Source organism: Chlorocebus sabaeus, chromosome 23 (assembly GCF_047675955.1).
Source record: "Chlorocebus sabaeus isolate Y175 chromosome 23, mChlSab1.0.hap1, whole genome shotgun sequence".
NCBI classification, from domain to species: Eukaryota; Metazoa; Chordata; class Mammalia; order Primates; family Cercopithecidae; genus Chlorocebus; species Chlorocebus sabaeus.
This window is the reverse complement of record NC_132926.1, coordinates 1,012,689-1,040,120: the sequence shown is the minus strand read 5'-3', so window position 1 is coordinate 1,040,120 and position 27,432 is coordinate 1,012,689. Positions and strand designations below refer to the sequence as shown.

Sequence of the window (27,432 nt, the reverse complement as noted above, 5' to 3'; positions counted from 1 at the left end):
GTGCCTCAGCTCTGGCCTGTTCCCTGGAGGGGATGTCAGTGTGGGCTGCAGCTGGGTGGCTAGTGCCTCAGTCCACTTATGCCCAAGTCGCACCGTGGCCTACAGTAAGATGGGGTGGGCTGGGGTGGGGTAGTGCTTGCTTCTTCTTTTTTGAGCTCTGCTCCACTAGAGAGATCCCAGTCCAGCACCCGCTGCATTTCCAAGCTGCACGCAAACAGGTTTTGCAGGCTGCACTAACAGCAATGCCCCCAGGAGTTACTCCCCACTGACCTTGCCCTGAGGAGAAGGTTATGGTGGGTTAAAAACTGGGCGTCAGCCCCTTCCTCATGCTTAGTTAGTGGAGATTGCAGTCGACTCTCTTTCACATTCGGGGACTGCCCCCCTGCCTCCCAGGAGTCCCAGCTTCACCGGCACAAAGACCCTGCACCCAGCTGGAGCCTTTTCTCCCCACTTTGAGCCTCTGCAGCTGTCACTCTCTACAAAGCTCTCAGATACCTTTCCCCTCCTTCTGTGACCCTAGAGAGATATTTTACATGGGAATTCAAGATTTTTCTCAGAGAGAGGATGTGACGACTTCCTTGTTTTGTTCTATCCACCTTGGTTTTCATAGCAAAGGGCAGAGCAAACAGCATATATCTCTGGGAGGAAGATGGATAAATAATTCTCACACATGTCCTGGCCTCTGGAGCTCAGCTGCCAGTCCACGTCTACCGAATCTTAGCATCTGGGACCAAGACACTTCCCAGCGATCATCACCCTTTGCAGAGGAGGTGAGATCACTGGGACTCATCTGCCATTGCAGACCTTTTGCTGCTACCTGACAGGTAAGTGGCTCATTCTCAACAGCTGCCTACACCTCCACTTTTCAGAAACAGCAATCAGAAAATGAAGGTGGGAGGCTTTGGGAGGGCGTACAATTAGTGGCAGCATTTTATTATCCGAGCTTGGCTGCAGCATGGGATGTTCCGAATATGGCCAAGAGGAGATGTCGACGCCCGTTTAGGTAGGCCCCATCTCAGGAGGCAGGATCCTGATACTTCCCATTGCCCCTCACCAGATGAAAAGGATTGCAAGCCTCATGGCAGTTCCTTTCTTGGGGCAGTCTGTCTTCCGTAGAGACTAAGAGGATGGAAATCCTCCTGTGGACCTGTTGAAATCGAACCAGTGCAGGCAGTGGGCACTAGCTGGGGTCTGCCAGGGGCAAGGGCATTGCAGGGGTACCAGGGAGGCCAGTGGGAGAGGGCCAAGGCCCCACTGACACCCGGGGACTTGCAGCTGGGGGGGTGGAGGATAGGAGACAGGCAAAATTCCCCAGTTCCACAGCTTACAGAAGTAGCAAAGCAAAGACTACACTTTCAGGGATAATTTCTATACTTTATTACTAGAGAAGTTTTCCGCTCTGGGACCCCATAGTCTCCTCACACACATGCAGGGCAAAACATGCCTCCTGTGTTTGGGAGAGCAAGTGACATGACATTTATTAATAAAAGTGGATTTTCCTGCCGGGTTTCCTAATGTGGTCATGTCAGTGTTAAACGTAGTCTTAAAATTATGTTAGGGAAATCCCCAAGGTTTTGCTCCGCCCCATGGAGACCCTGGGACCGCTCAGGGCAACACCAACAGCAGCACAGCAGGAGAGGCAGTCCTGTGGGAGGACGTGGCCTTTGGACACTGCCAGGTTCGGAGATGTCCTTGGGAGATTTACCTTTATGTCAGGAAGACAGTGTTAAGTTCAGGCAAATACTTGTATGTGTGGACAGAATCTGAAATACACCACTATAGTAAGTAAGAGTGAGAGACTGTGAATGTGTAATGCAAACGGAAAAGCAGGTTCTATTTTGTTAAGTTATTCACTAGGGAATCAGCTGAGGTTCCTTCTAATGATCTTTTTCTCCAGTCTTGCTTTGCTGAAAGTTGCAGAAAAGGACGTGTAGAGAAAAATGGGACACTTCAGGGTGGATCGGAGGACATCAATCCTTAGTGATTCGCGTGAGTTTTTCAGGTGGAAGCAGTGATTTTTAAGAGTCACTGATTAAAAACAAACATTCCTAAGTGTATTAGGGAGATGCCGTTTATTTGTGAATCAAAAAGCTGTCTTCTCAGTCTCTTAAATTACGGTTTTCATGTAATAAGAATGATTTATATTTTTAGTGAAAAGTTGCTTTCCTTTCAAATATAGACCTTTTAAAAAGACTTAGCTTGAGTAAGTACCTTTCATTCGATGCTTTTCTTGTGCCTAATCTTAGGAAATCCGGAATAGTATTCGACAGAAATTATGTTTTCAACTTGCCTTTGACATCTGTCCCACTGCATTTTGCTTTAAAATTCTTCATTTAACAATAAATTATCTAAAAAAATAACAGTAGCAAAGCAAAAAGTACTCATCTTTAAAGACAGATTCAAGACTGAGGGACCGGAAATCAAAATAACGTCAGGGTTGTTTAGGAATTGCAGGTGCAGGAGGAGAGAACAGGAATGGGGTGGGCTGGGGGCAGTGAGAGAGCAAGAAGAAAAAAATAAAAAGAGAAGGAGAAGAAAGAAATGGACTTTTGCTGGGTGCAGGCGGTGACATTTCCCAGGACACTTATTTCTCCCTGTGCCTTCCGGAGGGAGCGGCCGGAGGCTCCTGGGAGGACGAGGAGCAGGTGCGCGCCACCAGAGCTCAGCTGCAGCTGGAGGATCCCTCGGGGTCCTGGCGCACACCGGGTTTCAATCTTCCCCAAATATCCGATGCGTCCAGTCGCTTACTCCTTCCCCAGGCAAAACCTCCTCACCAGGAACAGAACCTGAAATCAATTTACACTGTAATCAAAATAGCAGAGAGTGGAAAGTGTTTCCTTCAAGGAGGGGACTTGAACTTCAAGTACGGATTGAGCACCCTCGATCCTTAACTGGAGAGTGAGGTCAGAAAGGGCGGACTCGCGGCAGCAAACGGGGAGGAGGGTGCTGTTCAGTAGCTGCTGATTTTTTCCTTCAGGAACTTGCCAGACCATCTGTCTCTGACTAAAGGCTTTCAAGATGATACCCTTGAGTGTTGGGAGCCAAGGGACCAGGTACATGTCCCTCCTGGCTGAGAAGATGCTCTTGACAAAGTCTTAGGGAGACCTCAGTTTTAAGTTGTTTTATCTGGCAGTGGGATTTTAAAGTTTTTATTCATTAGTTGGTTGGTTGGTTGGTTGGCTGGTTTTGTGGCTGGCACCCTGGGAGTCAGTCGCTTCTTCAGTGCCTCTGTGTGATGGCAGGTTAGGGTGAGTGTTTGGTCTGTGGCCAGCTGGTTCCTCAGACGTCATGGTTTTGGGTAACAGGAGTGACTGAAGGGTGTACCCAGACACACGACACAGCTGGTGAGGAATCTGAATTCGAGAAGCGCAGAGCGAGGCTCTGGAACCGGACAGTGGAGGTGGAACCCCCTCCACCTCTCACCCACTGTGGGCCAGAGCAAGTCACTCAGCTCCCGGGCCTCCGTTTCCTCAGCTATAATTTGGACCTATTAGTAATAATAATAATAAAAATACTAATAATACTTGAGGTATAGATAAGTGCCTGATAGATAGGAAGTACCCAGTGCATGTTCGTTTTTATTACTATGAGCACGTGTGTGTGTGTGTGTGTGTGTGTGTCTACAATCCTCCTCCTCTGAGGCATCCATGATGGAAATCACACGGGTGTCTCACAACAGAGAACGGAGGTCCCTCTAGCACTTCCACGGTTCTGGAACACCCTGCCCCAATCCCCTGTCCCCGGGAGGTGGCAGCCTGCCTCCAGCCCAGGCCATTGGAACGAGTGTTCCTTCTGCGAGGAGGCCAGCTGTGGGACCTGTCTCGCGCCCCATTACCACCTCATGAGGGGGCCTGTGTCACAACCTAACACAACCCCGACTAATTCCCCAGAACCCAGCCCACCCAGATGGATGCACAAACGCTGAGCCCCGCTTGGTTTTGGAAGGCACTAGCTGGACACTGACGTGCCCTTCCTGGCTTTGCTGTCATGGGGCTCTAACCTGTGTCTAGAATCCAGAAGAAAAGACTGAAGCATAAAGAGAAGGGAACAGAAGAGAGGGTGAGAAGGTGCACAACCAGTGTAGACCCCTTTGCTAGAACCCTTCCTTGCAGCTTCCCCACCTGTCACAGAGAGGCTCCCACCAGTGGCCGCAGAGGGTGAGAGTCCGGACTGTCCAGCCAGAGCCTGGACCCTGCCCAAGGCCTCTCCCATGTCATTGTGTGAATCGGATTCCAATAACTGAGAGCTGTCAACACGGCCCTGCTTCAGGGGACCCCACCTCCTGTCCTTGAGACCTTCTTGAAACACACCTGGAGCTGTCCCAACCTGTCCTCTGTTTGTCCCCTCAATTTCAGCTCTAGGAGACAGGGCCATCAGCCCATGAGCCTCACGGGCCACCCCTCTTCCCTTGTATTCCTGCCTACCCAGGTCCCTCCCAGCCTAAGGGTCCCTGGGAAGCCTCTACCACCTCATTAACTCACCCTGCACACCCCTCTGATCCTTCGGCCACTGCACGGCCAGCAGCTTTGAGAGTCCTTCCTTCACACCTGCTGGTGGCGTTGCTGACAGCGTGGCCCATGTCTTGCGGCCACAGGACATCAGAAACACCTGCCATGCCAAGGTCTCAGAAGAAAAGCCAAGCCATGGGGGCAGATGGGGAGACAGAGAGGGCTGGACAGAGGAGCCCACCGCGGCCTTCCCCAACAAGGGCACTGTGATGCCGTGAAAGACAAGGGGTGCAGTCCCAGGATGAAGACAGTGTGGACGTTTGCAAGGCAGAGGGGAAGGGGGGTGCTGACTTTGATTTCAAGAGCTCCCAGCAACCCGTGGGAGTGGGCACGGGTCTCTTCCATGGTTCAGGCAGAGATTTAGGTCCAGCCAATTAAAAATCTGCCTAAAATCTTGCACAACTAAATGCAAGAGAAATGTGGAGAGTTTTGTGTGTCTCCAGACTCACTGGCTGCAACATACTCTGGCCTTGAGTCATTAGTGGCGCCCAAGGGAGCAGAGCACCAAGAGTGAGGGGGCAGCCCTTGTCTAGGCTGGGTCTGGGCCTCCTGGGTCACAGATGAGGAAGGGGTGGCTAGATGGGATGACTCCATCACTGTGGCCCCGAAGATGCTCTCGACAGAGACAGTTACCAGCTGGCCTCCTGAAGGCACAACTCAAGGTCCCAGGCCTGGAGGAAAGTGTCCCAGGACATCGTTGGGGCTGGCAGGCAGCCACCCGCATGCACTCCACTTCTGAGAAAGCAGAACTCTGTGTTTGTTCCTGTGTTTTGTGGACCCAATGTTCCAGACCAAAGGGAAGTGGGACGAAGGTTGGGTTGGTGGCGGTGAGGCAGGGAGAATGAAAATGCATCTGAGATCTTCAGAGACTGCCCTTTGTTTGAGCAAAGTCGCTAAGCCCAGAAAAGTGGGGGGGCACTGAGCCCCCACACATTGTGTGACTCTATTCCTGGCTCTAAACAATAAGCAGCACAGAAGCTGCTTCCTCTGGGACCCTTCAGCCTTGTCCCCTTGCAGCTCTGTGAACCTGAGCAAGGCCAGGGATGCCATTAACAGTGTCCCCTGGAAAAATTAGAAGCAGCTCTCACATCCAGCTAAAGAAGTCAAGCTCTGAGGCTTGTCAGGAATTTGAGAGCAAGACAAAAATAACTGAGGTCACAACTGACTTCAGGTCTGATGGAGTGAGTTCCAGCTCCCCCCACCTCTGCACGTCGCTCCAGCATCCCTTTGTCCCTCTCCAGGTGGCCCCCACTGCTGAAGAGAGATGGTGGATTTCCCAGTCTCCCTGGACTCCTTGAAGCCAGTATCTCTGACCAGAAGTCTAGTCTTCCTCATGCACCTCCTCCTCCTTCAGCCTGGGGAGCCGAACTCAGGTATTGTGTCTGATCTGTAGCCCAGCCAGCCAGGACATGAACGCCACCCCTCCTGCCAGGTGCTCCCCAGGGATAAGATCTTAGAACAGTACCAGGGCGTGCCAGATGCTAAAATACAAAAAGGACTTCAATCCTGGTTGTTAAAGAAACACTACCCCTGGGCATTATCCAGGCTGCAGTGTTCCTCCACTATCTCTCCAGCTCCCACCACCTCTTGCACACTTCCCAGCACTCCAAAATCCACAGGCATAGCAGGGAGCCAAGCAAGAGGGTGCCAGGAAACTCATTGGCCTGTGTTTGTGCTGAACCCATTGATACACGTTTTTAACTTTACCCCTTGCAAAGCTTCTCTCATGAAAGATGTAGCCAACAGAGGGTGTAAACTAATAATTCAAAGATGATTTCCTAATTTCCTGGGCTGGAAACCAGGAATACTGGGGTGACCGCGGCATAGCCCAGGTCTTCAGCGGTCTGTAGTCAAGGGAGGGATGTGGATGTGGCATAAATGGCTGTCCATTTATGTGACCATGGCTGAGAGAAAGAGAGAGAGAGAGAGGGAGAGAGAGAGAGACTTTGGGAGCACAGCTAAGAGTAATGATTTGTTCCCGGAAAGCTGAGGAGAGCCATAGAAAGGGAATATAGTTTGAGCAGAGGCTTGCAGGATGCACATTCTCCAGGAAGATGACAGGTAGGGGATAAGCTGAGGCAGGGTGTGCCCAGGGAAACAGCCAGACATCAGTGTGTGGAGGGACAGCCGGAGAGAACCTGGAGAGGGAACCGTGTTGGAAGGGTATTGGATATTCACCCAGCCGCCAATGAGGGGCCTCAAATAGTGTGAACAAAGGAAGGTCCCTCCATTTCCTGTGGGCCAAGTGCGGGACAGGGGGGTCCATGACAGGAGAGCTTCGGGATGCTTTCAGCTGAACTTGGAAAGAAAGGAGAAGAGAGGTACAGAGGCCAGAGAGAAGAGTGAGTGCCTGTGGGGCGGCAGTGCACGCGGAAGACCAGCGCAGGAGCAGCGACTCTCATGGGAACTGCAGACAACAGACCAGACCAAAGGGAGCAGAGAGGCCCCATGAAGAAGCCTTCAAAGAGGAGGGTGATCAAATGAAAGAGCCCAACAAATAAGTCTCAACGGAAGGATTTGGTTGGCCTTTTGATAAGAAAACCTGTGGAGCAGGGAACCCTCATAGATGATTTTTGATACCCTTTGTAGAACCTGTACATGTGAATTAGTTTTTAAACTCGGAAAATCAGACAAGCAAAAATAAGAAAATATATATTCTCATCATGCAGAAATTACCACCATCAGCAATTTGGTGTCTCCTTTCAGATATTTTTCTCTGCACATTTATGCAAATATATATGTTTTTTACTTAAGATAATGTTGTACAGATTATTTTGAAACTTGCTTTTTTGATCAAAGATTCCATTTCACTTCATGCTTTGGTCATATTTACATAATTGTCCCCAAAATAACATTTGTACCTGGTTGGATGAAACCAGTTACCAGCTCAGCACCACAAATCTGGTTGTGATGTCACCTGTGTGTTTAATTGTGCACTCACGTTTTTTCGTAAAAATTACTTGTTCAAGGATCCGGGCCAGTTGTCCTGCAGAGGATCTTACCTTTCTTGTTTGCATGGCTTGCTGTAGATTCCTCAGTTATAAAGGGGTGTGATAACTTTTTTTTAATTGGATGAGGGTTCCTTTTGCCTGTTCTGACTTGTCATCCTAGAGGTCAAGGTGCTAGGCCCTGAGTATCCCGTCCTGGCCCTCGTCGGGGAGGAGGTGGAGTTCCCGTGCCACCTATGGCCACAGCTGGATGCCCAGCACATGGAGATCCGCTGGTTCTGGAACCACACCTCAGACGTGGTGCACCTGTACCAGGAGCAGCAGGAGCTCCCTGGCAGGCAGATGGAGGCATTCCGGAACAGGACCAAGTTGGTCAAGGACTACATCGCCTACGGCAGTGTGATCCTGCAGCTTCACAGCATCGTCCCCTCCGACGAGGGCACATATGGCTGCCGCTTCCTCTCTAACAACTTCTCTGGCGAAGCTCTCTGGGAACTGGAGGTAGCAGGTGCGTGGACTGACCTAAGACCCTGCAGGGGAGAGGGAGATACAAGTGCTTTGCCCGAGTAGAGGTAGAGTCACAGAGAATGGAAGAATGTTGGTAATTTTTAAAAAACATAAAAGCTGATGGATAGGTCCATTCTCAAATGAACAAACAAAACAAACAGTTCACCAAAACATACACAAACAGCCCTTAAACATATGAAAAGGCTGGGCACAGTGGCTCAAGCCTTAAGCTCAGGCTTAATCCCAGCACTTTGGGAGACCGAGGCAAGCAGGTCACTCGAGCCCCAGAGTTCGAGACCAGCCCGGGCAACAAAGGGAGACCCCATCTCTTAGCCAGGTGTGGTGGTGCGTGCCTGTAGTCCCAGCTACTCAGGGGGGCGAGGTGGAGGGATCTGGCTGCAGTGAGCTTCACTTGCCACTGCACTCCAGCCCGGGCGACAACTCTGTCTCAAAAAATATATATATATGAGATATATGTTATATATCATATATATTTATATATATCATATATTTATTTATATATAATATATTATATTATATAATATTTGTAAATTATAAAATTTATAAATATATAAAATATAAAAATGTTATATGTTATATATAATATATTATGAGTAACAAAGTTACTCGTAGGGAGAGAAAGGCAAATCAAAGCTACGTCAAAATGCAATTTATTTTTAACTGTCAGACTAGCAAAATTTCAAAAGCTCTTCCACGTGCTGTTGATGGAGCTATGGAGAAGCAAGCTCTCTTGTACCATGTTAGTGGAATTCAAAGTTGGAAAGCTCCAGGACAGGGGAATTTGGTAATACTTAAGAGGACTAGCTGTGTGTCTACCCTCTGACACAGCAATCCCACCTCCAGGAACTTACGCCACCTCCGACACCTCCAATATGAAAAAAACGTATGTATGAGTTTAATCTTTGTAAAGCTTTTTAAAAACAATTGCAAAATAGTGGAAACCACCTAAATGTCCAAGCATAAAAGCTGAATATGCTCTATCCACCCAATGGAGTAATCTATATTATGTATTATGCATCTGAAACAATGATGAGGTGGTCTCTGAATGGATGCAGAGTGATTTCTAGATTGTTAAGAGAGAAAATTAAAATGCAAGGTTCAATAATACATACTTGCATGTGTAAGAAAGAAGGAGAAACATTGCCAAAAGGAACATAGGAAGGATAAACAAGAAATTAATGAAATTGGTTACCTAGGGTGAGGTGTGATGACATGGAAAGGATGGAGTTTTTTTCCTGGTATACATTTCTATACAGCATTGGCATTTAAACCACATTAATGTTTTGCATACTCAAAATACAATGCTAGTTCCACAAGGATGGAGAGATAAAGAAGCGTGTATGACGCAGTGGAGCTGGAGCTCTGGAGGGATTCAAGAAAAAGAGAAGAGTCACAACTCGAATGTATTAGAATTTAGGGTGGTGCTGTTCTTCATTCTAGGAAACTGTCCCTTGCCTGATATGATTAATTACCAGGAGCCCTTCCCCACCCAATGACCCCCTTCACATTTCCAAATGTCCCTCAGGGGTATTATTGTCCCCACATGCTACCACTGATTTAGAGTCATTTCCAGCATTTCCAAATGTCCCTCAGGGGTATCACTGTCCCCACATGCTACCACTAATTTAGACTGTCATTTCCAGTCCATGGGTGGGGAGCTGCAAGCCCACACCTGTCTTAATAGCAGCCACACTTCATGATGCTTTATGGTGACTACAAATGGTGAACAGTGGCATGAACTTTATGCGTGATTTCTCGGAAGGACCCTGATCTTTCCCACTCCTCCTGCCTCTGCCAGGGCTGGGCTCAGACCCTCACCTCTCCCTTGAGGGCTTCAAGGAAGGAGGCATTCAGCTGAGGCTGAGATCCAGTGGCTGGTACCCCAAGCCTAAGGCTCAGTGGAGAGACCACCAGGGACAGTGCCTGCCTCCAGAGTTTGAAGCCATCGTCTGGGATGCCCAGGGCCTGTTCAGTCTGGAAACATCCGTGGTTGTCCGAGAGGGAGCCTTCAGCAATGTGTCCCTCTCCATCCAGAATCTCCTCTTGAACCAGAAGAAAGAGTTCGTGGTCCAGATAGCAGGTCAGTGGTTGTCAGCTCACACCCGTCTTCCTAGTCCTCACGTCTCCATACACATTGGCCCAAAGGCAATCTATAAAGACACAGTGGTATTGCGTATAGGGTGTGTCTGTCTGCGTATAGGTGTGTTGGCCTTGACACCTGAAAAGTCAGTAACTTGGATATTAGGAACACACTAAGAACACTGCTGAGACCCCAAACAGTCAGTGAGGGAGGCCCCAGAGAGCCCACCTTTCTGTGCCTAAGGCCATACACTAAAACCCAAAACTCTACTCATCAGAGGCCATCATGGGAGCCAATAGATTCATCATGCTATCCCCCAAACAGTATTTATTGAGTTTCCGCAATGTGACCCCAGTCCCTACCCTCAGGTCCCCATGCCAGTGGGAGATACAGACAATAAGCAAAAGAAGTGCATCCTGTCACATCACGTTAGAAGGTGCAGCCGGGCACAGTGGCTCACACCTGTAATCCCAGCACTTTGGGAGGCCAAGGTGGGTGGATCACGAGGTCAGGAGTTCAAGACCAGCCTGGCCAAGATGGTGAAACCCCATCTCTACTGAAAATACAAAAATTAGCCGGGCGTGGTGGCAGGCGCCTGTAATCCCAGCTACTTGGGAGGCTGAAGCAGGAAAATCACTTGAACCCGAGGGGCAGAGGTTGCAGTGAGCCGAGATCTGGGCGACAGAGTAAGACTCTGTCTAAAGAAAAAAAAAAAAAAAAGAAGGTGGTAGGCGCTGTAGAGAAAAATGAAGCAGGCCGAAAGTAGTGGGGCCTTACGCTTAGTGAGAGAAAGGCAAATCAAAGCTATATTAAAATGCAATTTTTTAAACTGTCAGACACAAAATTTCAAAAGCGCTTCCATGTGCTGTTGATGGAGCTACGGAGAAGCAAGCTCTCTTGTACCATATTACTGGAATTCAAAGTTGGAAAGCTCCAGAACAGGGGAATTTGGTAATACTTAAGAGGACTAGCTGTGTGTCTACCCTCTTACAGATGACGTCTGGGAAGTGGTTGTTTAGGCAGCGAACTGAAGGCAGGGTCATGGTTAAAGTCTTATTACAAGGCAGCCACCAAAGGGTTTCCAGTTCATGGTTCTAATTGTTTTACATTTTCAGGACAAACCCAATCTACAGGCCATTTTTCACAGAGTCCAAATCAATAGCTATTTTATTATAACAGAAAAGAAATCTCACCCTTTGATATAGTCGGTCAGATACAAGCCAATGCATACATGTTCTCTAGATAAATGATAACTTGTCTGCAAGTAGGAGGACTTGGCAAACCACTTATCACACATGGTTCTAAATCTCCTGGGAACTGGGATGGCCATCTGTGCGAGCCAACTGTCTTTAACCAAAGGAAAAACAAAGCATGTGATATGTCTACGGCAAGCCTGTAGTTACGAGTTGGAGCCATGCAGCTAAGCTAAACTCCCATGAGACAGGGATCTCCGTGGCAGTGCTCTCCCTTTTTTTTTTAAAATTAATTAATTTATTATTATTATTATACTTTAAGTTCTAGGGTACATGTGCATAACGTGCAGGTTTGTTACATATGTATACTTGTGCCATGTTGGTGTGCTGCACCCATCAACTCGTCATTTACATCAGGTATAACTCCCAGTGCAATCCCTCCCCCCTCCCCATGATAGGCCCCGTGTATGATGTTCCCATTCCCGAGTCCAAGTGATCTCATTGTTCAGTTCCCACCTATGAGTAAGAACATGCAGTGTTTGGTTTTCTGTTCTTGTGATAGTTTGCTAAGAATGATGGTTTCTGGAAACCATCATTCTTAGTGCTCTCTCTTTTATGTTTGCATTTCAAATACGCCACCCTTAGAAAAAACATTCTTGGGCTGTAAAGAAAGAATTGATACATTTTCTAAGGAAAATGAACTAAGAGAGGGGAAGAGGAAAGTGTCTCTCTTTTTGCACCAGGAAAAACCCAATATTTTCTTTTTAGCTTTTAATATAAATCTTAATTTATATTATTTATATTTATTATGAAACTTAAGTTTATATACAAATTTTTAGATGGGTAAATGTTTGCATGCACGGACCCCTTTACAGAGGGCATGATTCACATGGATAACTTTGGGAAGGCATTCTGGTGGTGGGAAGGGCAAAGCCAGGGGCCTGAGAGGGAAACCTGCCGGCTGCTGGCAGAACAGCGAGGAAGCCAGAGGGTCGAGGGGGAGGGTCACAGGTCAGAGAGACAGTCGGCCCTGAGTCCTTGCTCTTGACCCCAGGCGATTGCTTCACACACCATCTGTTGTGAGGACCAATCCATTGTGACCCAGTGTTCTTGTACCATACAATAAAAATGCACTGCTAGAAAAGCAAAATTAAAAGCCAAAGCCCATTAATGTCACTTATAAGCCAGACACAAAAGAACCAATGCTGTCTGATTCCGCTGATGTGGGATTACCTGGAGAAGTCAAGTCCACAGGGGTGGAGAGAGTGTATGGAGGGCGCCAGGGGCTGCGGGGTGAAGAGGAACTACTGTTTAATAAGTACAGAGGTTCAGTTTTGAAAGATGAAGAAACTTCTGGAGATGCGCGGTGGTGATGGTTGCACCACATGGTGAATACACTTACGCCCCTGAACTGTACACTTAAAAACGGTTAAGATGGGAAACGTTGTTCCGTATATTTTACTACAACAAAAAAGAATATTTCTTAAAGATCTGAGATCAAAGCACCATTTTCCAGTAATTAGACGACACAGACAGAAAGTCACTCTGTTAAACTGCCACAGCGTTTGTGAAAGGCCGATGTGTTCTGCGCCGGCTGGTGCTGTGGGCGCTGCCCCGGGGCGGGTCCTGCCTGGGGAGCCGGGAGGGAGGTGGGAGCTGCCAGGCCACGCGCGCGTGGTTTCGTTCTCACGGCTTCCAGAAGCGCGGTAAGAACCGAGGTAGAAGCCGAATGTTTGCAAACAAGCAGGAGACGAGCTGTGGACTAGACAGCGCGGGCGCAGAGCGGGAGCCCCCTGGACGTCCAGCGCCTGCCAAGCCCCAGGGACCCTCCCACGTGGGGCAAGAGTGGGAAGGAGCGGAGCGAGGGCAGCGCGTGGCCGCAGAAGCCGCGAGCCGGGCTGGGGCGCCGGTTCCCTCCCGCACACGCTGCAGCTCGCCCCGGCCCGTCCGCAGAGCGCGCTCGGCTCCCACCTCCGGAGCGCGTTTCACCCGCGGCTGCCGGCCGAAGGTCCCTCGGGCGGTTTTCCGGCGCGCAGCGGGCAGGCCGGGCTTGCGTCTGGGTGTTCAGTGGCGCCTGAATCGAGACGGCCCGGGGGGTGTTTTCCAGGCGTGTTTTCTCCCGGAGCCTCTCCGTGGAAGGGCGCTTTGGTCGGGGCCCTGGCGGCGCTGCTGGCGGTCCTCGCGGCGCTGGCGCTGGGCTTCCTCCGGCTGCGGCGGCGATGCCAAGGTACCGGCGCGGGGCAGTGGGGCGGGGAGGGGCGTCCGGCCGGTCCTGGACCCCGGGCCACGGGGCGCCTCCTCCCAGGACGCGGCGCGGGAAAGGGGCCTGGAGAGAGCGGGGGGCGCACACTCAGCCTCTCCCCCCCCGTTTTCCCTTCAGAAAAGCTGAAGAAGGAGGCGCAGAAGAGAGAAGGTGAGCGGGGACCGGGCGCTCTGCACCCACCTCCCGAGGTGCCGACCCGCAGTGCAGTAAATCAAAGGCTCTGGACTCCATGACGAGGGTTTGTTCCAGCGCAAGGTGTCAGGGCGGCCCCCGGGAGCGGCGATCAGCGCCCTCGGTGGGGAAAGGGAAGATTGTTCATAGGGACAAAAGCGGAGGTGCTGAACGGTTGCATCTTCCACGCAGAGGGTAGTGTGCGGTGCCAGGGTTGATTGGCTGCTGTTGATCACACCCTCGGAGCTCGCTTAACATTGCACCGTACAGAGGGAGCAGTGACCGGGGTCTCCGCTGCCAGCGTCATTGCGTCCAGGTTTTCGTGAAGCGCAGGGAGTCGGGCTGATGGGTGACACCTCAGCACAAGGTCAGGAAGCAGCGGTCAGGCACCAGAGCAAACAGCCGTGGTGTGTGAGGCAGTGTCCAGGGCTTAACGCTTCCCCTGGGCAGAGTAAATTTGGAAGGCTCCGACATTTATTTTCACACTAGCAGGAGGGAGGGCGCTGGGTCACCCTCCTATGGAGAAGGGGAGCCAAGCGTGAGCACTTCCCCATCCCCTGCCTGGAGCCTCACTGTCCAGCCCAGCCTGGGCCCCCAGACCACCGGGGGTGGGAGTGCCACATCGGAGGTGTGGCCTCAGCGTTCATCCATCTGTTCTGTCTGCCTCGTTCCCCAACCTGAGAGTCTTTCTTCTTTTTTTTTTCCTATCTCTCTCTCTCTCTCTAGGGAAACTCACTGCAGAGCTGGGTAAGTTCTGGGTGCCGGGCCACAGTGCTGCCTGTCAGACAGTGGGGTGGACCCCTGTGCCTGTGCAGTGGAAGGAGAGGCTCCCTTTGGAGGGAGTCAGCTGGCAACTGTCTAATTCTAGACCATCCCTGTGAGCCTCCACCTCTTCTCTTGCTAAGGGGCTGAAAAGGTGGCTGCCTGCCACTGTCCAGCTGCCTGAGACCCTCCGGACAGACCCTGCCAGCTCCTCCCCTGCAAATTAGACAATTCAGTTAAATTCCGTCATAAAACGTTTACTGTTTCTGGTTCATCTTCCTAAAATATCCTTCTCTTTTTAATGCAAATGGCACTAGGAAGGGTGACACCTTTAATGTGCACCAAAATGGGAATAATTTCTCAGATTCACTTTTCTCCCCAGAGACTCAGAGACGTGAAACCATGGAATGTGTCTCTGCAGAGAGGAAGCCAGAGTGAACCCAAGGGAGGGGGATGGAGGAAAAGGCCATCATGGTGTTGGGGTTGGGGTGTGATTCAAATGAAACTGTAAGGTTGGGGAAGCTTGTCTTGCCATCTGCCTAGTCCTTCAGGGGGAATGAAAAAAAAAAATAGCCCTAATAAGTCATTAACACTATAGTCTGAATTGTAAGTCATAACACTATAGTACGAATGCCTCTACCAGGAGCATTTACCTTTGAAAGAGCTTGACACTGGATGGACAGATCAAAGGAATGCATTTTTAGTAGCAAAATGTTGGCGTCCTTGGTATTTGGTCAGGGGAAATAATTGGGTCGATGTCCTTCCAGTCATTTAAATAACGTACCCAGTAAGTGACCCTGAGGCTCACATAGGCTGCACTCAGTGCCTGGACTTACGTAGGAGCTCTGCCCCCAGAAGCTTGTGATTTCAGACAGAAGGAATAACCTGAACCCTGGGAAGAGGCATGTCAGTACTAAGATCTGGTTCCCCTTCTAGGCCCTGTGCAGATTTCTACCTTTGAGCTAAGATAGGATGAGGCATAAGAGTCCTGCAGGTGGGCCTCCTTTTTGAGGGCAATGAAGGGGCAAAGATGAAGTTGCGGGGGAAAAAAAAAAAAAAAAAAAAATGAAGCTATGATTAGCAATGGCTTAAGACTGAGGAAGCTCTTCCCAGTGGCCTGTCTTGGGAAACATCAACCCATCTGCAGGCTGATGTTTTCTTTGTGTGTTCTGCTTGCAGAGAAGCTTCAGAAAGAGCTTGGTAAGTGACCCCTCTTAGAACTATTTCTCTTTATTCATCATTTTGCATCTGGTTCCCGATATATCTTCTCATCTCCCAACCAGGTATGGTGCCCAGGCAGGACCCCTGCTGGCGGTGTGGGTGGCGGGAGAGAGGGGAGGGGAGGGGACACGGTGGGTGCAAGATGTGATGTGTGAGCGGGGAAGCTTGGGGTCCTGATGTGCTAATTTCCTGCTTTTCCTTGGTTGCTTCAGACTGGAGACGGACTGAAGGCCAGGCTGGTGAGTGGAATCCGTCTCTCTCTGACTCTTCCTCATTTATGTCTGAGCACCCCGATCCAACTCACCCTGATGAACCTATTGGGCTTCATTCTGGTTGCATTCCGCGGCCTCACACAGCATGTGTTAATCTGTGTCACTGGGTAGAGGTTATACTCTGTCCTGAGGACTAAGTGTACTGCAAACCACTAGTTCCAATCCTGGTTACATATCAGAGTTACCTTGACTTCTGGTGCCCATCCTCCAAGACAGACTCATGGTTCGGGCATGAGTGTGTTGCTGTACATGGAAATACTTCTCTGTATACCTCCCTCTATTCACCCCTAATGCAGACAGTCTAATGTATATAGTTTGTATATATTCTTGCAAAATGTGAATATCGATTTATGCATATGCATCTTAGTTCATGTAAGTGACATTTATGGTTCTGTGCTGTTCCTTGCTTTTCTCATGCTCACCATGTTTTAGTATCCATCGCTGCCACTCGTGTGTATTCAGTCTGTTTTTCCTCCTTACCGCAGAGTGCTTCATTTTAGCCAGCCACCCTCCCGGGGAAGGTATCCAGGCTGCCTGTAACTCCACAACAACACCGAATGCATAGTCTCAAACGCGTTGCCTTACGGCCCTGTGTGGAGATCTCTCTGGGGTCTATAACTAGGAGGGGGATTGCTGGCCCATGGTGGGTGTGTCCCATGGGGTAAGGGGATACTGGGATCCCCTGAAGGCAGCGTCATCATCCTGCCACCAGCCAAGCCGGGACATTCCATGTGCCCACATCTCACGTGAGCCCGCTTTCTAAGTTTGCCAGTCAATGGGGATAAGTGATGGCTCATGGTTCTTTAGGTTTGCACACCTGTGAATGCTGAGAAGATTGAGCATCTCCATATATGCTAGTTGCTTCAGGAGCTTCCTCTACTGAAAACTGCCAGTTCGTATCATTGACCCATTTTTCTTTTGGGATTGCTGTCTTTTATTATTAACAGGAATATTATATGTCTCTGTGTGTGTGTGTGTGTGTGTGTGTGTGAGAGAGAGAGAGAGAGAGAGATTAATCCTTCGTGGGTAAACATTGTGAATTCCTTCTTCTGTTGTGCCATCTGCCATTAGCTGTGTCCATAGTTCCCCTTATTGAAAAGGAATTATTAATTTTGATAAAACGTAATCCATCACCTTTTTAGCTACCTTATGGTTTGTGTTTTTGAAGTTTCATTGAAGAAAACCTCCCTCACACTTAGGTCACAAAGATATTCTCTTACACTTTCTTCTATTTCTTTTTCTTCATGTAACTACAAAAACCTTTCTACTACCTTTATATTTGCATCTTTAATCCATCTAAAATTTGCCATTTTATGAGGTGTTGGGTGAGAATCCTGTGATTTTTCTCCATATAGTGAGTTGGGCTTACCAACGCCATTTACTCCACCATTCCAGGGTTGCCACTGATGGGAACCACCTTTGATGCACATTGGATTCCTGTCTCTATATGAGTTTGTCCATTGGCCACCTATTACATCATTGTTTTTACTGCTATGGCTTTTGTAGTATCTGAAAGTACAAGTTTTCCTTCTCCATTTCCAATTCCTTTTTTAAAGTGAACGAACCTTTTTAAAATATAAACTTTAGGATAAATTCATAAATCTCCACAAAAAATCCAAAAAGGAGTTTAACATAGGATTGCTTTGAACTTACAGATAAACTTAGGGAAAATCAATATCTTTGTAGAACTGAGATATTCCACACAAGAGCTATTGTGTTTAAAGCTTCACCAGTTATCCTGACACAAAACTGGGGCAACAAAGCCTTGCTGTAAATATCTGGAACTCTGAGAATGTCTTGTGTTGCTTTTGCTTTTGTGACTCGGTGATATCTTTGTTGCAAAACAAAACGAGATAAAACATAACAGAAATCCACTCAGATTGATTCACGTTAAGAATGGAGGCATGTCACGAAAACACAGGACATCTGGAGGGCATCTTCGGGATCTGTCAGGCTCAGCTGGACCTCCTGGGCACAGCCTGGCCAGTCAGAGTCTGAGGCTCCACTTCCGTGTCTCAGGGCATCCAGGCTGCCTCTAGAGTCTCTTCACCTACGTGCTCCATTCTCCGGCTTTTTCCAGCAGAATTTCAGCCTGCATGGAGCTCTGGTATCAATGACACAGGCCTCTACTCGATCGGAAATTTCTCAGGAAAATCCATGGTGAACCCCAAGACCAGTCTGAATTCAAACCCGTTGTCATGGTGGGAATGGGGTCGTTCTCGCTGCCTGCATCCCTCATGCATGTGGAGCCTTTGCTGAGGTTCCAGAGTTACCGACTGAGGTTTCTGACCTTTTTTTCTCCTCTGTTTGGTTTCAGAGTGGAGAGCAGCCCAAAAATACGCAGGTAACTGAAGCCAGGAAACTGATTTGTGTTTTGGGTTGGCTGGATCTTAAACAGAAGGGAGGTGGGGAGATCTGAGATTAGAGGTCGGGGCTTTCTGGGAGCCAAGTATGGGGCCGGCACACACAGACACACACGCACACTTGCAAACACGCCACACGACACATATGCCTGCATGTGTATGCACACACACGCGTGGTTCCATGCACACGCACGTGCACACACACACGCACACGTGAGCTCCCACACACGTCGCTCCTCGGGGTTACACTACGTTTGTTTCTGTCTGGCTCGGGGCCATTTGCAGGCCAGAGTGCAGAATTTATAAGGAACCTCCCGGATCCTCTGACAGAAGGGGTCCCCTAGGTTCCCATCTGTCAGATGGGATGGGGTGTTGAAATGTGGGGCACTGGATAGATGATCTCAAAAGTCCTTTTAAAAGCCTTTTTAAAACTTTCTGAAGGACTGTATGTAAAAAAAAAAAACAAATCCAAAAACTTCTGTAAAATGACGCTCAGTGCTCTCCTGATTATGTCAAGGTCACACGGGGTGGTGCCACCAGCAGGAACTAGAGCCAGCCCGTAGGTCCTTCCCCTTGACCGGGACGTGGCTCCCTTCCCACCAGCCTGCTGCCTTGCTATCTCTGGTATGGAGTTCAAGCCAGGGCAGGATTCCTTGTCACTATCAAACACGCAGGAGGGACTTACAACATGTCACTTCAGTCCCGGGGAGGGAGTTTGCAGGGGCGAGGGTCGGAGTAAGGGGTTCATTTCACTGATTATTCCACCACGAGAAACTAGAGGTTTGTCCGTCTCGGGGAAGAGACGGACCGGCCCAGACCGTCCCGGGCGCGCACTAATGCTGCGGCTCTGCGCAGTGGACGTGACTCTGGATGCGGCCTCCGCGCACCCCAGCCTGGAAGTGTCCGAGGATGGCAAGAGCGTGTCTTCCCGCCGGGCGCCCCCAGACCCGGTGCCGAGCGACCCGCAGCGGTTCTCGGAGCAGACGTGCGCGCTGAGCCTGCAGCGGTTCTCCGCGGGCCGCCACTACTGGGAGGTGCACGTGGGCCGCCGCAGCCGCTGGTTCCTGGGCGCCTGCCTGGCCGCGGTGCCGCGCGCGGGGCCCGTGCGCCTGAGCCCGGCGACCGGCTACTGGGTGCTGGGGCTGTGGAACGGCTGCGAGTACTTCGTCCTGGCCCCGCACCGCGTGGCGCTCCCCCTGCGCGTGCCTCCGCGGCGCCTGGGCGTCTTCCTGGACTGCGAGGCGGGACAGCTGTCCTTCTTCAACGTGTCCGACGGCTCCCACATCTTCACCTTCCACGACACCTTCTCGGGCGCGCTGTGTGCCTACTTCAGGCCCCGGGCCCACGACGGCGGCGAACGTCCGGATCCCCTGACCATCTGCCCGCTGCGGGTTCGGACGCGCGTCCCCGAAGAGAACGACAGTGACACGTGGCTGCAGCCCTACGAGCCCGCGGACGCCGCGCCGGACTGGTGGTGAGGCGCCCTCGTGGCCGCAGGACTGGCCCGGGAGGCTCCCCGGACCCCAGGCCCGCGCTTTGCTCTCCTGCTCCGGTGAAGTGAGCAGGTGCACCAGTCAAAATGTCAGCCAGGGGGACAAAGAGGGGGACCTTTGCCTACGTAGATGCGTATGTGTAATGCGATTTTCTTCAAGGAAAGGAGACACGTCCAAAACTCATATGTGGATTGTGGGGCTGAGCGAATGAGTACAAAGACATCCACGTCGCTGAGAGCCGGGGTTGCCTGCGGTGGGCGGTGGGAAAGAAGCCAGCGTGGAAGAAAGAAGGGAGAAAGCTTTAGTGACTGCATTAGAGGGATCAGTTAATTTGTATCGTTTTATGTTTTTTGTATATGTTTGCTAGCTCTAAAACAGTCCAGACGCAATGATACTTCGTAAGCAACGAGTTCACCTAAGTAAGGCTCAGATCCTAGTTTTAAATAGCATTTCCCATTAAAATGAAGTTGAAGAAACAGCTGTTTCTGGGGCTGGGGCAAAAATTTCAAGGTGAGCCTGGAGCATTGTGTGTGGTAAAGTAAAATAAGCGCTCAAAACGTGACGGCAACATGGCAAAAGGGTAGAGGAGCCAGGCTGAAGGGACCTCACTGACCAATTGTGGGACAATTTGAATATCAGGATGAATAATGACAGGAGAGATGATAACACACTGAATAAAAACATAATCCATGAGTTCATGCTGATACTCAAATTTCTTTTTAAAAAGAAGAAACAGGAAGGTTTCTTTTAGAGGTGAAATCTAATTATTGGTGAGAGTCTTTTGGAGAACAGGGTATTTTCAGTCTCAAAGCAGTGACCTTGTACACTACTTATAAATTTGAAAGGGGAAATTTACAAATGGAAATTTACTTTACAATGGAGACGTCTACCAGATCATCCAAGTGATTAAATTTAACACCATCAATGATGGCACCAAGGACATCATTAGTTTGACAATTGGGGAAAATGAAACACGAACAGGATATCACTGGAGAAGTGTTCTGCACCCCCTACCCCCAAGATAGTCTCTCTGTAGGCCAGGCTAGGGTGCAGCCTCAACCTCCTGGGCCCAAGTGATCCTCCCACCTCCGCACACAACACCATGCCCAGCTAATTTTAAATTTGTTATGGAGACGGGGTCTCACTTTGTTACCCAGGCTGGTCTCAAACTCCTCACTCAAGCAATCCTCCCACCTGGGCCTCCCCAAATGCTGGGTGTACAGGCATGGGCCACTGTGCCCGGCTTCATTTTCAGAGTGAGGCATTTGTATTATGGCTATGTAGGAGAATATTCTTGTTCTCAGCAAACATACTTAAGTTTTTTAGATATAAATTACCACAGTGTCTGCCACTGAATTTCCAGTGACTAAGTGGAAAAATATAAAACATATTAATATAAGGAAAGAGACAAGTCAAATGTAGCAAAATGACAACACTTGGTGAATCTAGGTGACTAGTCGACAGATATTCATTTACTATCAATGCAGCTTTGCTGTGGGTTTGAAATTTTGCAAACTAAAAGAGTTGGGTGGCGGGAAGAAGGATACACCAAAAAGCTTAGTGATTACCTTTGGATGGGAAAATGGTTGGTAATTGTATTTTTTAAATGTCTTCTTTGTATTTTTTAACATTCAATAATATATATGTATCAGTTCTGTGATAAAGGGGAAGAAGTTGTGTTTTTTTTAAAATACTCATCTTTAAAATCATTCATTTGAAAGGAACTATAATGAAACTGCTGGACGATCTCCTAGGGCATTGTTTCAGAGTACAATTCAGAGGAGTAATGCTCTCCTCCCCTTGCCCTTATTCCAGGCAGAGCTATCGTTGCCCATCTTGCTTGAGAAGGAGAATGAGGAAGGGAGACTAGTCCGCAGCCAAGCTTTCTAACTGGTCTTTCCTCCTTCTTCCCTCTTTCCCTCTCCTTTTCTTTTCCTCTTCATGGGGACTGAGATTTCTACCAGGGCCTTCAGCACCAGGATGGGAATGGATGGGGCAGGGACACCTCTGGGGATGAGCTTTCGCCCCACAGGCCCAGGAGTTTGGTTACACACCAGAGGGGGGTGTGCAAATAAAAAAATTCATGAAGTGTGCTGAGAGTCAGGTTTCTGTATCAGTGAAGGGAAATATGGAAATACAGAAAGGGGAAAGTAGAGGATGAGAGTAAGTCTAAGGTGGACTGGAATGAGAGATATCAACGTGAACGCGTGAGCTTTACTGTATGTAGAGAGATGGAATGCACGCACACACGTGGACAGATACATAGATGTGTGTGCATGCAGCTCGTTCCCAGCTCTGTCTTGTTTGAAGGCTTAGCAACAACAACACCCCAGTACCAATGGGCACACCTAGACCCAGAACTTAGATTTTAGTACTATTTTCAGCAAAAGGAATGAAGTCTCCTTGGAGAAATGGTTGAGTCCAAGGCTAGGGCAGGGAAAATACAAGAAAAGCCTACAATATCCTATGCCAGAAAATAAGGAAGTAGATTGGACAGAAGAGCCAAGTCAAATGGATTTCGACGTCAGTATGGATTTTGAACCCGTGAATAAAATAGGAATCCATAAGTATTTCCCCACTGATATACATACATACATACATACATACATAAACAAATTCATGGAGAGAAGAGAAAGCTCTGTCCTACAATAGGAGTCTCAAAATATTACTTCTTAACTCATAAGTACAAAACACGTACCAATTAACTTTACAGTGGAGGAGGCTGGCAGACGCCACCTCAGCCAAATGACAGAAGTTAACATCACCAGATGGGAAAACAGTTTACATCACATTCTTCCTGATACAATGCAGTGGAGAATACAAACGGCATCACTTTTGAGGTATTCCTGCACCCAAAAATGCATAAATCAGGAGGAAACACTGGACAAACTGACGGGTACTCTTCAAAAATGTCAAGGTCCTGAAAGACAGGACACCACTAAGGAACTGCTTCACGCTAAAGGAAACAGGAGAACTAAATGCAATAGGTGACCCGGGATGGGATCCTGGATCTATAAAAAAACAACACTGGGCCAGACAAGTTGGCTCAGGCCTGTAATCCCAGCACTTTCGGAGGCTGAGGTGGAATGATTGCTTGAGTCTAGAGAGAGAGAGGGAGATTATTAGGGGAAAAAAGGGCATTTTGAAAGAGGTATGTGGATTAAATAATATTGGATAAAAGTTAATTTCCTGATTTTGATGTAAAAGAATGCTCTTAAGAAAATGCACACTTACGTATTAAGGGGTAAAGGATTATGATGTTTATACCTTATTTTCAAATGGCTCATTAAAACATATAGTAATATAAACAGAGAGAGAGAGTGATAAAGAAATGCAGTGGTGTCTGATAAATGTTTAATAACTGGCTTTCTGAAAAAAAAAAAATATTGAGCCGATTTCCCTGGTGCAAGCACTCCCACTATGATTGACTTCAAGCTGAAGATGTGACACCACTGAGGACAGACTTGGGAAGTGCCTTAGTCAGCTCTGGCTGCTGTAACAAAATACCATACACTGAGTGGCTTGTAAACAACAGAAATGTATTTCTCACAGTTTTGGAGGCCGAAAGTCCAGGATCAGGGTGCCAGCACAGTCAGGGTTGGCGAGGGTTCTTTTCTTGGTTGCAAACTGCTGACTTTGCTTTGTATCCTCACATGGCAGAGACCAAGAGAGTTCTTCAGGGTCCGTTTATATTTTTGATTTTAAATTGAGACAGGGTCTTGCTATGTTGCCCAGGCTGGTCTTGAACTCCTGGCCTCAAGTGATCCACCTACCTCAGCATCCCGAAGTACTGAGATTACAGGCATAAGCCACCGTACCCCGCCCCCAGCAGGGTCTGTTTCTTTTTTGTTTTTTTGTTTTGTTTTGTTTTGTTTTTGAGACAGAGTCTCACTCTATCGCCAGGCTGGAGTACAGTGGCATGATCTCAGCTCACAGCAACCTCCACCTTCTGGGTTCAAGCGATTCTCCTGCCTCAGCCTCCAGAGTAGCTGGGACTACAGGCACCCACCACCACACCCGCTAATTTTTGTATTTTTAGTAGAGACAGGGTTTCACCATGTTGGCCAGGGTGGTCTCGATCTCTTGACCTCATCTGCCCGCCTCGGCCTCCCAAAGGACTGGGATTACAGGCGTGAGCCACCCAGCCCCTGACAGATCTGTTTTGATAAGTGCATTAATCCCATGGTAAGGGCTCCACCCTCATGACCTAATCCCCTCCCACAAGTCCCACCTCCTGCTACATTGCACTGGGTGTTGGGATTTCAACATGTGTGTGGGGCGTGGTGGAGAAGGACACATTCAGACCACAGCAGGAAGAGACACCCATGACCAGCCCTCATGAGATGCCAGGTCCAGACACCACTGTCTGTGAAATTCTAGAGGGAGATTGTAATTTGTTTCTCCATCAAGTCAGATAAGTGCATTTTAAGCTTATGAAAATATCCTCGGTCACCTGTTGGGAGAAAGCTATTCCCCTTATTAACACATGATAGTCAGAAAACGCAAGTTTTATTTTCTACAGTCATTTGCATTAGCGTTTAAATATTTGGGGTTCTTACTCACGAATGTTTTTGCGATAACATTAACAAGGTTATTATTGGATAAACGTTAATTTCCTGATTTTGATGTAGAAGAATGCTCTTAAGAAAATGCACACTTATGTATTAAGGGGTAAAGGATTATGATGTGATAATTAAAAATATGTTATAACATTAAAAATATGTTTCCTCTCCATCTGTAGTTATCATTCCTTTAGGACTGTATTTATGTGATAAATAAGAAAAGCAAACATATAGCTAATATAAAAAACAACATTAAACTGTGTTTAAATAATCAGTGGATCTGATCTGCCCACTTTCAATGATGGGAAGGCTGTTTTCCTGTGCAGGACCGCTGTGGGCAGCCAGAGGCCCCAGCTGGAATGGCAGGAAGTTCAAACCCCTCTCTCACAAGTGCTGGCAGCAGCACACAACCATGTGGTTCAACCAGCCAACCAAAGATCCCATCACCCTGACCCCCGCGCCTGGGCCCACCCAGCCCACAGTAAGGTGCCTCATGCTAACGCATCACACCAAAGTAGGCAGGGTCTGAAGCCTGGAGGAGCTAAGGGTAGCCGGCATTCACAAGAAGCTGGGCCAAACCACTGGCATCTCTGTGGATCCAACACGACACAACAAGTCCACTGAGTCCCGCAGGCCAATGTACAGCAGCTAAAGGTGCGCGGGACCAAACGCCTCCTCTCCCCAGGAAGGTGCGCGGGACCAAACGCATCCTCTCCCCAGGAAGGTGCGCGGGACCAAACGCGTCCTCTCCCCAGGAAGGTGCGCGGGACCAAATGCATCCTCTCCCCAGGAAGCCTTGGCCCCCAGAAAGGGAGACGGTTCAGTGAGCGGGACCACACGCATCCTCTCCCCAGGAAGCCTTGGCCCCCAGAAAGGGAGACGGTTCAGCAGAAGAACTGAAATTGGCCACCAGCTTGACAGGACCAGTTATGCCCATCAGGAACGGCTACGGGAAGGAGAAAGCCTAAATCATCACCGAGGAGGAGAACTTCAAAGCCTTTGCTAGTCTCTGCACGGCCTGTGCCAGGACCTGGCTCTTCAGCCTATGGAGAGCTGAGACAAGCTGCAGAACAGGATGTTGAAAAGAGAAAATAAATACCTGCTGGGGACTTTAAAAAAAAGGTGGAGGGGGGCATGCCCAGCCTTAAACTGAGAGAGACCCGAGACATTCAGGTATACATTTTGTGAACCAGGAAGGCCCCAGGGGAGGCCGCCCGGAAGGCTGGAGCATGCAGAGTAAAAACCCACGTTTCCCTCCTGCCAGTGGCCCCAGGCAAGTGCATACAAATAGCACATGGTGGATGTCCTTCTCCCTACCGCTCACGTTTTCCATGCAGCTAACCCTCAAAGTAGGCAAAGGGTGAATGCACCACTTTTGTGTGTATCCCTGTCCAGTCTACGGAATACACCAGTGCTGACCCTGCCTGGGAGGCTTCCGCTGCTTGAGCGTGCCTGAGGATGGGAAGCTCATTGGTGGCAGTGTTACGGGGTCTCTGCGGTGCTGATTTTGCTGGTCCCGGGACTTTTATAGACCTTAGAGGGGAGGAAGCGCATGCCGACTGATTCCATGGGTGGCATGGGTGGGTCCAGAAAAGGTACCACGAGTCCCCACTCAGGTCTGCAGGACTGGCAGCCCAGCCATCAGTCCCCACTCAGGTCCGCAGGACTGGCAGCCCAGCCATCAGTCCCCACTCAGGTCCGCAGGACTGGCAGCCCAGTCATCAGTCCCCACTCAGGTCCGCAGGACTGGCAGCCCAGCCATCAGTCCCCACTCAGGTCCGCAGGACTGGCAGCCCAGCCATCAGTCCCCACTCAGGTCCGCAGGACTGGCAGCCCAGCCATCAGTCCCCACTCAGGTCCGCAGGACTGGCAGCCCAGCCATCAAGGCCCTCCCTGGCCCGAAAGTGGGACCTTTCCACAAAAAGGTATGTAACATTTTCAATTTTCTATGTCATCTGTAAATTGTTACAACAAATCCAGGTAGACTGCAGTGTACGGAGACTGCATAGTGTGAATTCTAAAGTTAAGAAAAAAACAACAAAATAAAATAGCAAAAAACAAAGATTTATACTGAAAAAATCAATAGAGGTGATAAAATAAAATACCAAACAATTTTGATTAGTCCAATAGGATGCAAATAGGAGGAACTGTGTTTTTTGAAAAGGGTACAGATATGTGGAAAACAAAAAGCAAATGTTAGATTTAAATCTTACCAGAGAAATAGCTATAATGAATACAAATGGACTAAATACTTCAATTAAAAAGAAGAGATTGACAAACAACTCACTTTAAAAATAAAGAATTGATAAGACAGTAAAGTAATAGAAAAAGATACACCTTGCAAAAAGATATTCCGTGTGCATGGATACACAAAGATAGCAGGGTTAGCTATGCTTACATCAGACAAAATAGTCTTCAGGTCAAAAACTGTAAAAAAGAGATGAAGAAAGACATTATATAATAATATTTCAATACATTAAGAGGATATAACAATTGTAAATATATATGCACCCAAAATTAGAGCAGTAAATATATAAAGCAAATTTTAAATAATTTAAAGGGAGAGATAAACTAAAAAGCATTGTAGGAGATGACTTTAATACTTTTTTAAAATTTTTTGTCTAGAAACAGGGTTTTGCTCTGCTGCCTGGGCTGGAGTGCAGTGACATAATCATAGCTCACTGCAACCTTGAACTCCTGAGCTCAAGCAATCCTCCTGCCTCCAGCCTCTGAAGTAGCTAGGACTACAGGCACGTGCCACCACCATGCCTGGCATTTTTTTTTTTTTTTTTTTTTTTGTCTTGTAGAGATGGGGTCTAGATACGTTGTGCAGGCTGGTCAACTTGAACTCCTGGCCTCAAGGGATCCTCCCTCCTAGGCTTTCCAAAGTGTTGAGAGTACAGGTGTGAGCCACCAGCATGAGCCTGGTCAATATTTCACTTTCAACAAGGAATAGAACATCCAACAGAAAATCAAAAAGGAAACATTGGCCTTTAAACCAAATGGACCTAATGGACATATACAGAACATTTCATCCAATAGCAACAGAATACACTCTTTTCTGGAGC

The 27,432-nt window shown here is 48.6% G+C and overlaps 2 protein-coding genes and 1 long non-coding RNA gene across 25 annotated transcripts in view; 1 reads left to right on the top strand and 2 right to left on the bottom strand.

Moving 5' to 3' along the window:
- Positions 1-260: 260 nt before the first annotated feature.
- BTNL9 (butyrophilin like 9) lies at positions 261-20,495 on the top strand. 5 transcript variants are annotated; one of them, XM_073010394.1, is made up of 12 exons: positions 320-824; positions 1,898-1,989; positions 5,750-5,881; positions 7,620-7,964; positions 9,783-10,064; positions 13,365-13,484; positions 13,638-13,670; positions 14,418-14,438; positions 15,633-15,653; positions 15,887-15,913; positions 18,264-18,290; positions 19,165-20,495. In XM_073010394.1, the coding sequence occupies exons 3-12, from the start codon at positions 5,773-5,775 to the stop codon at positions 19,785-19,787; spliced, it is 1,608 nt and encodes a 535-aa protein (XP_072866495.1). In that variant the 5' UTR covers positions 320-824; positions 1,898-1,989; positions 5,750-5,772; the 3' UTR covers positions 19,788-20,495. The 5 variants fall into 5 exon arrangements, with proteins under 5 accessions (XP_072866498.1, XP_072866495.1, XP_072866494.1 ...); XM_073010393.1 differs by lacking the exon at positions 1,898-1,989; XM_073010395.1 differs by lacking the exons at positions 320-824; positions 1,898-1,989 and adding an exon at positions 1,301-1,678.
- On the bottom strand, positions 2,563-5,743 carry LOC140709937 (uncharacterized). The gene is made up of 2 exons (XR_012090753.1): positions 4,482-5,743; positions 2,563-2,786 (listed from the first exon to the last, which is right to left on the bottom strand). It is a non-coding gene; the product is annotated as an uncharacterized lncRNA (long non-coding RNA).
- Positions 20,496-20,596: 101 nt separating the features above from the next.
- LOC119625880 (extended synaptotagmin-2-like) overlaps positions 20,597-27,432 on the bottom strand; it is a 157,206-nt gene continuing 150,370 nt past the window's right edge. For all 19 annotated transcript variants that reach the window (XR_012090735.1, XR_012090729.1, XR_012090737.1 and 16 more), the window contains 2 exons: positions 26,734-26,791; positions 20,597-26,365 (listed from right to left, as the gene is read on the bottom strand). The gene's annotated coding sequence lies outside the window, so the exon portion shown is untranslated. The remainder of the gene's footprint in view (positions 26,366-26,733; positions 26,792-27,432) is intronic.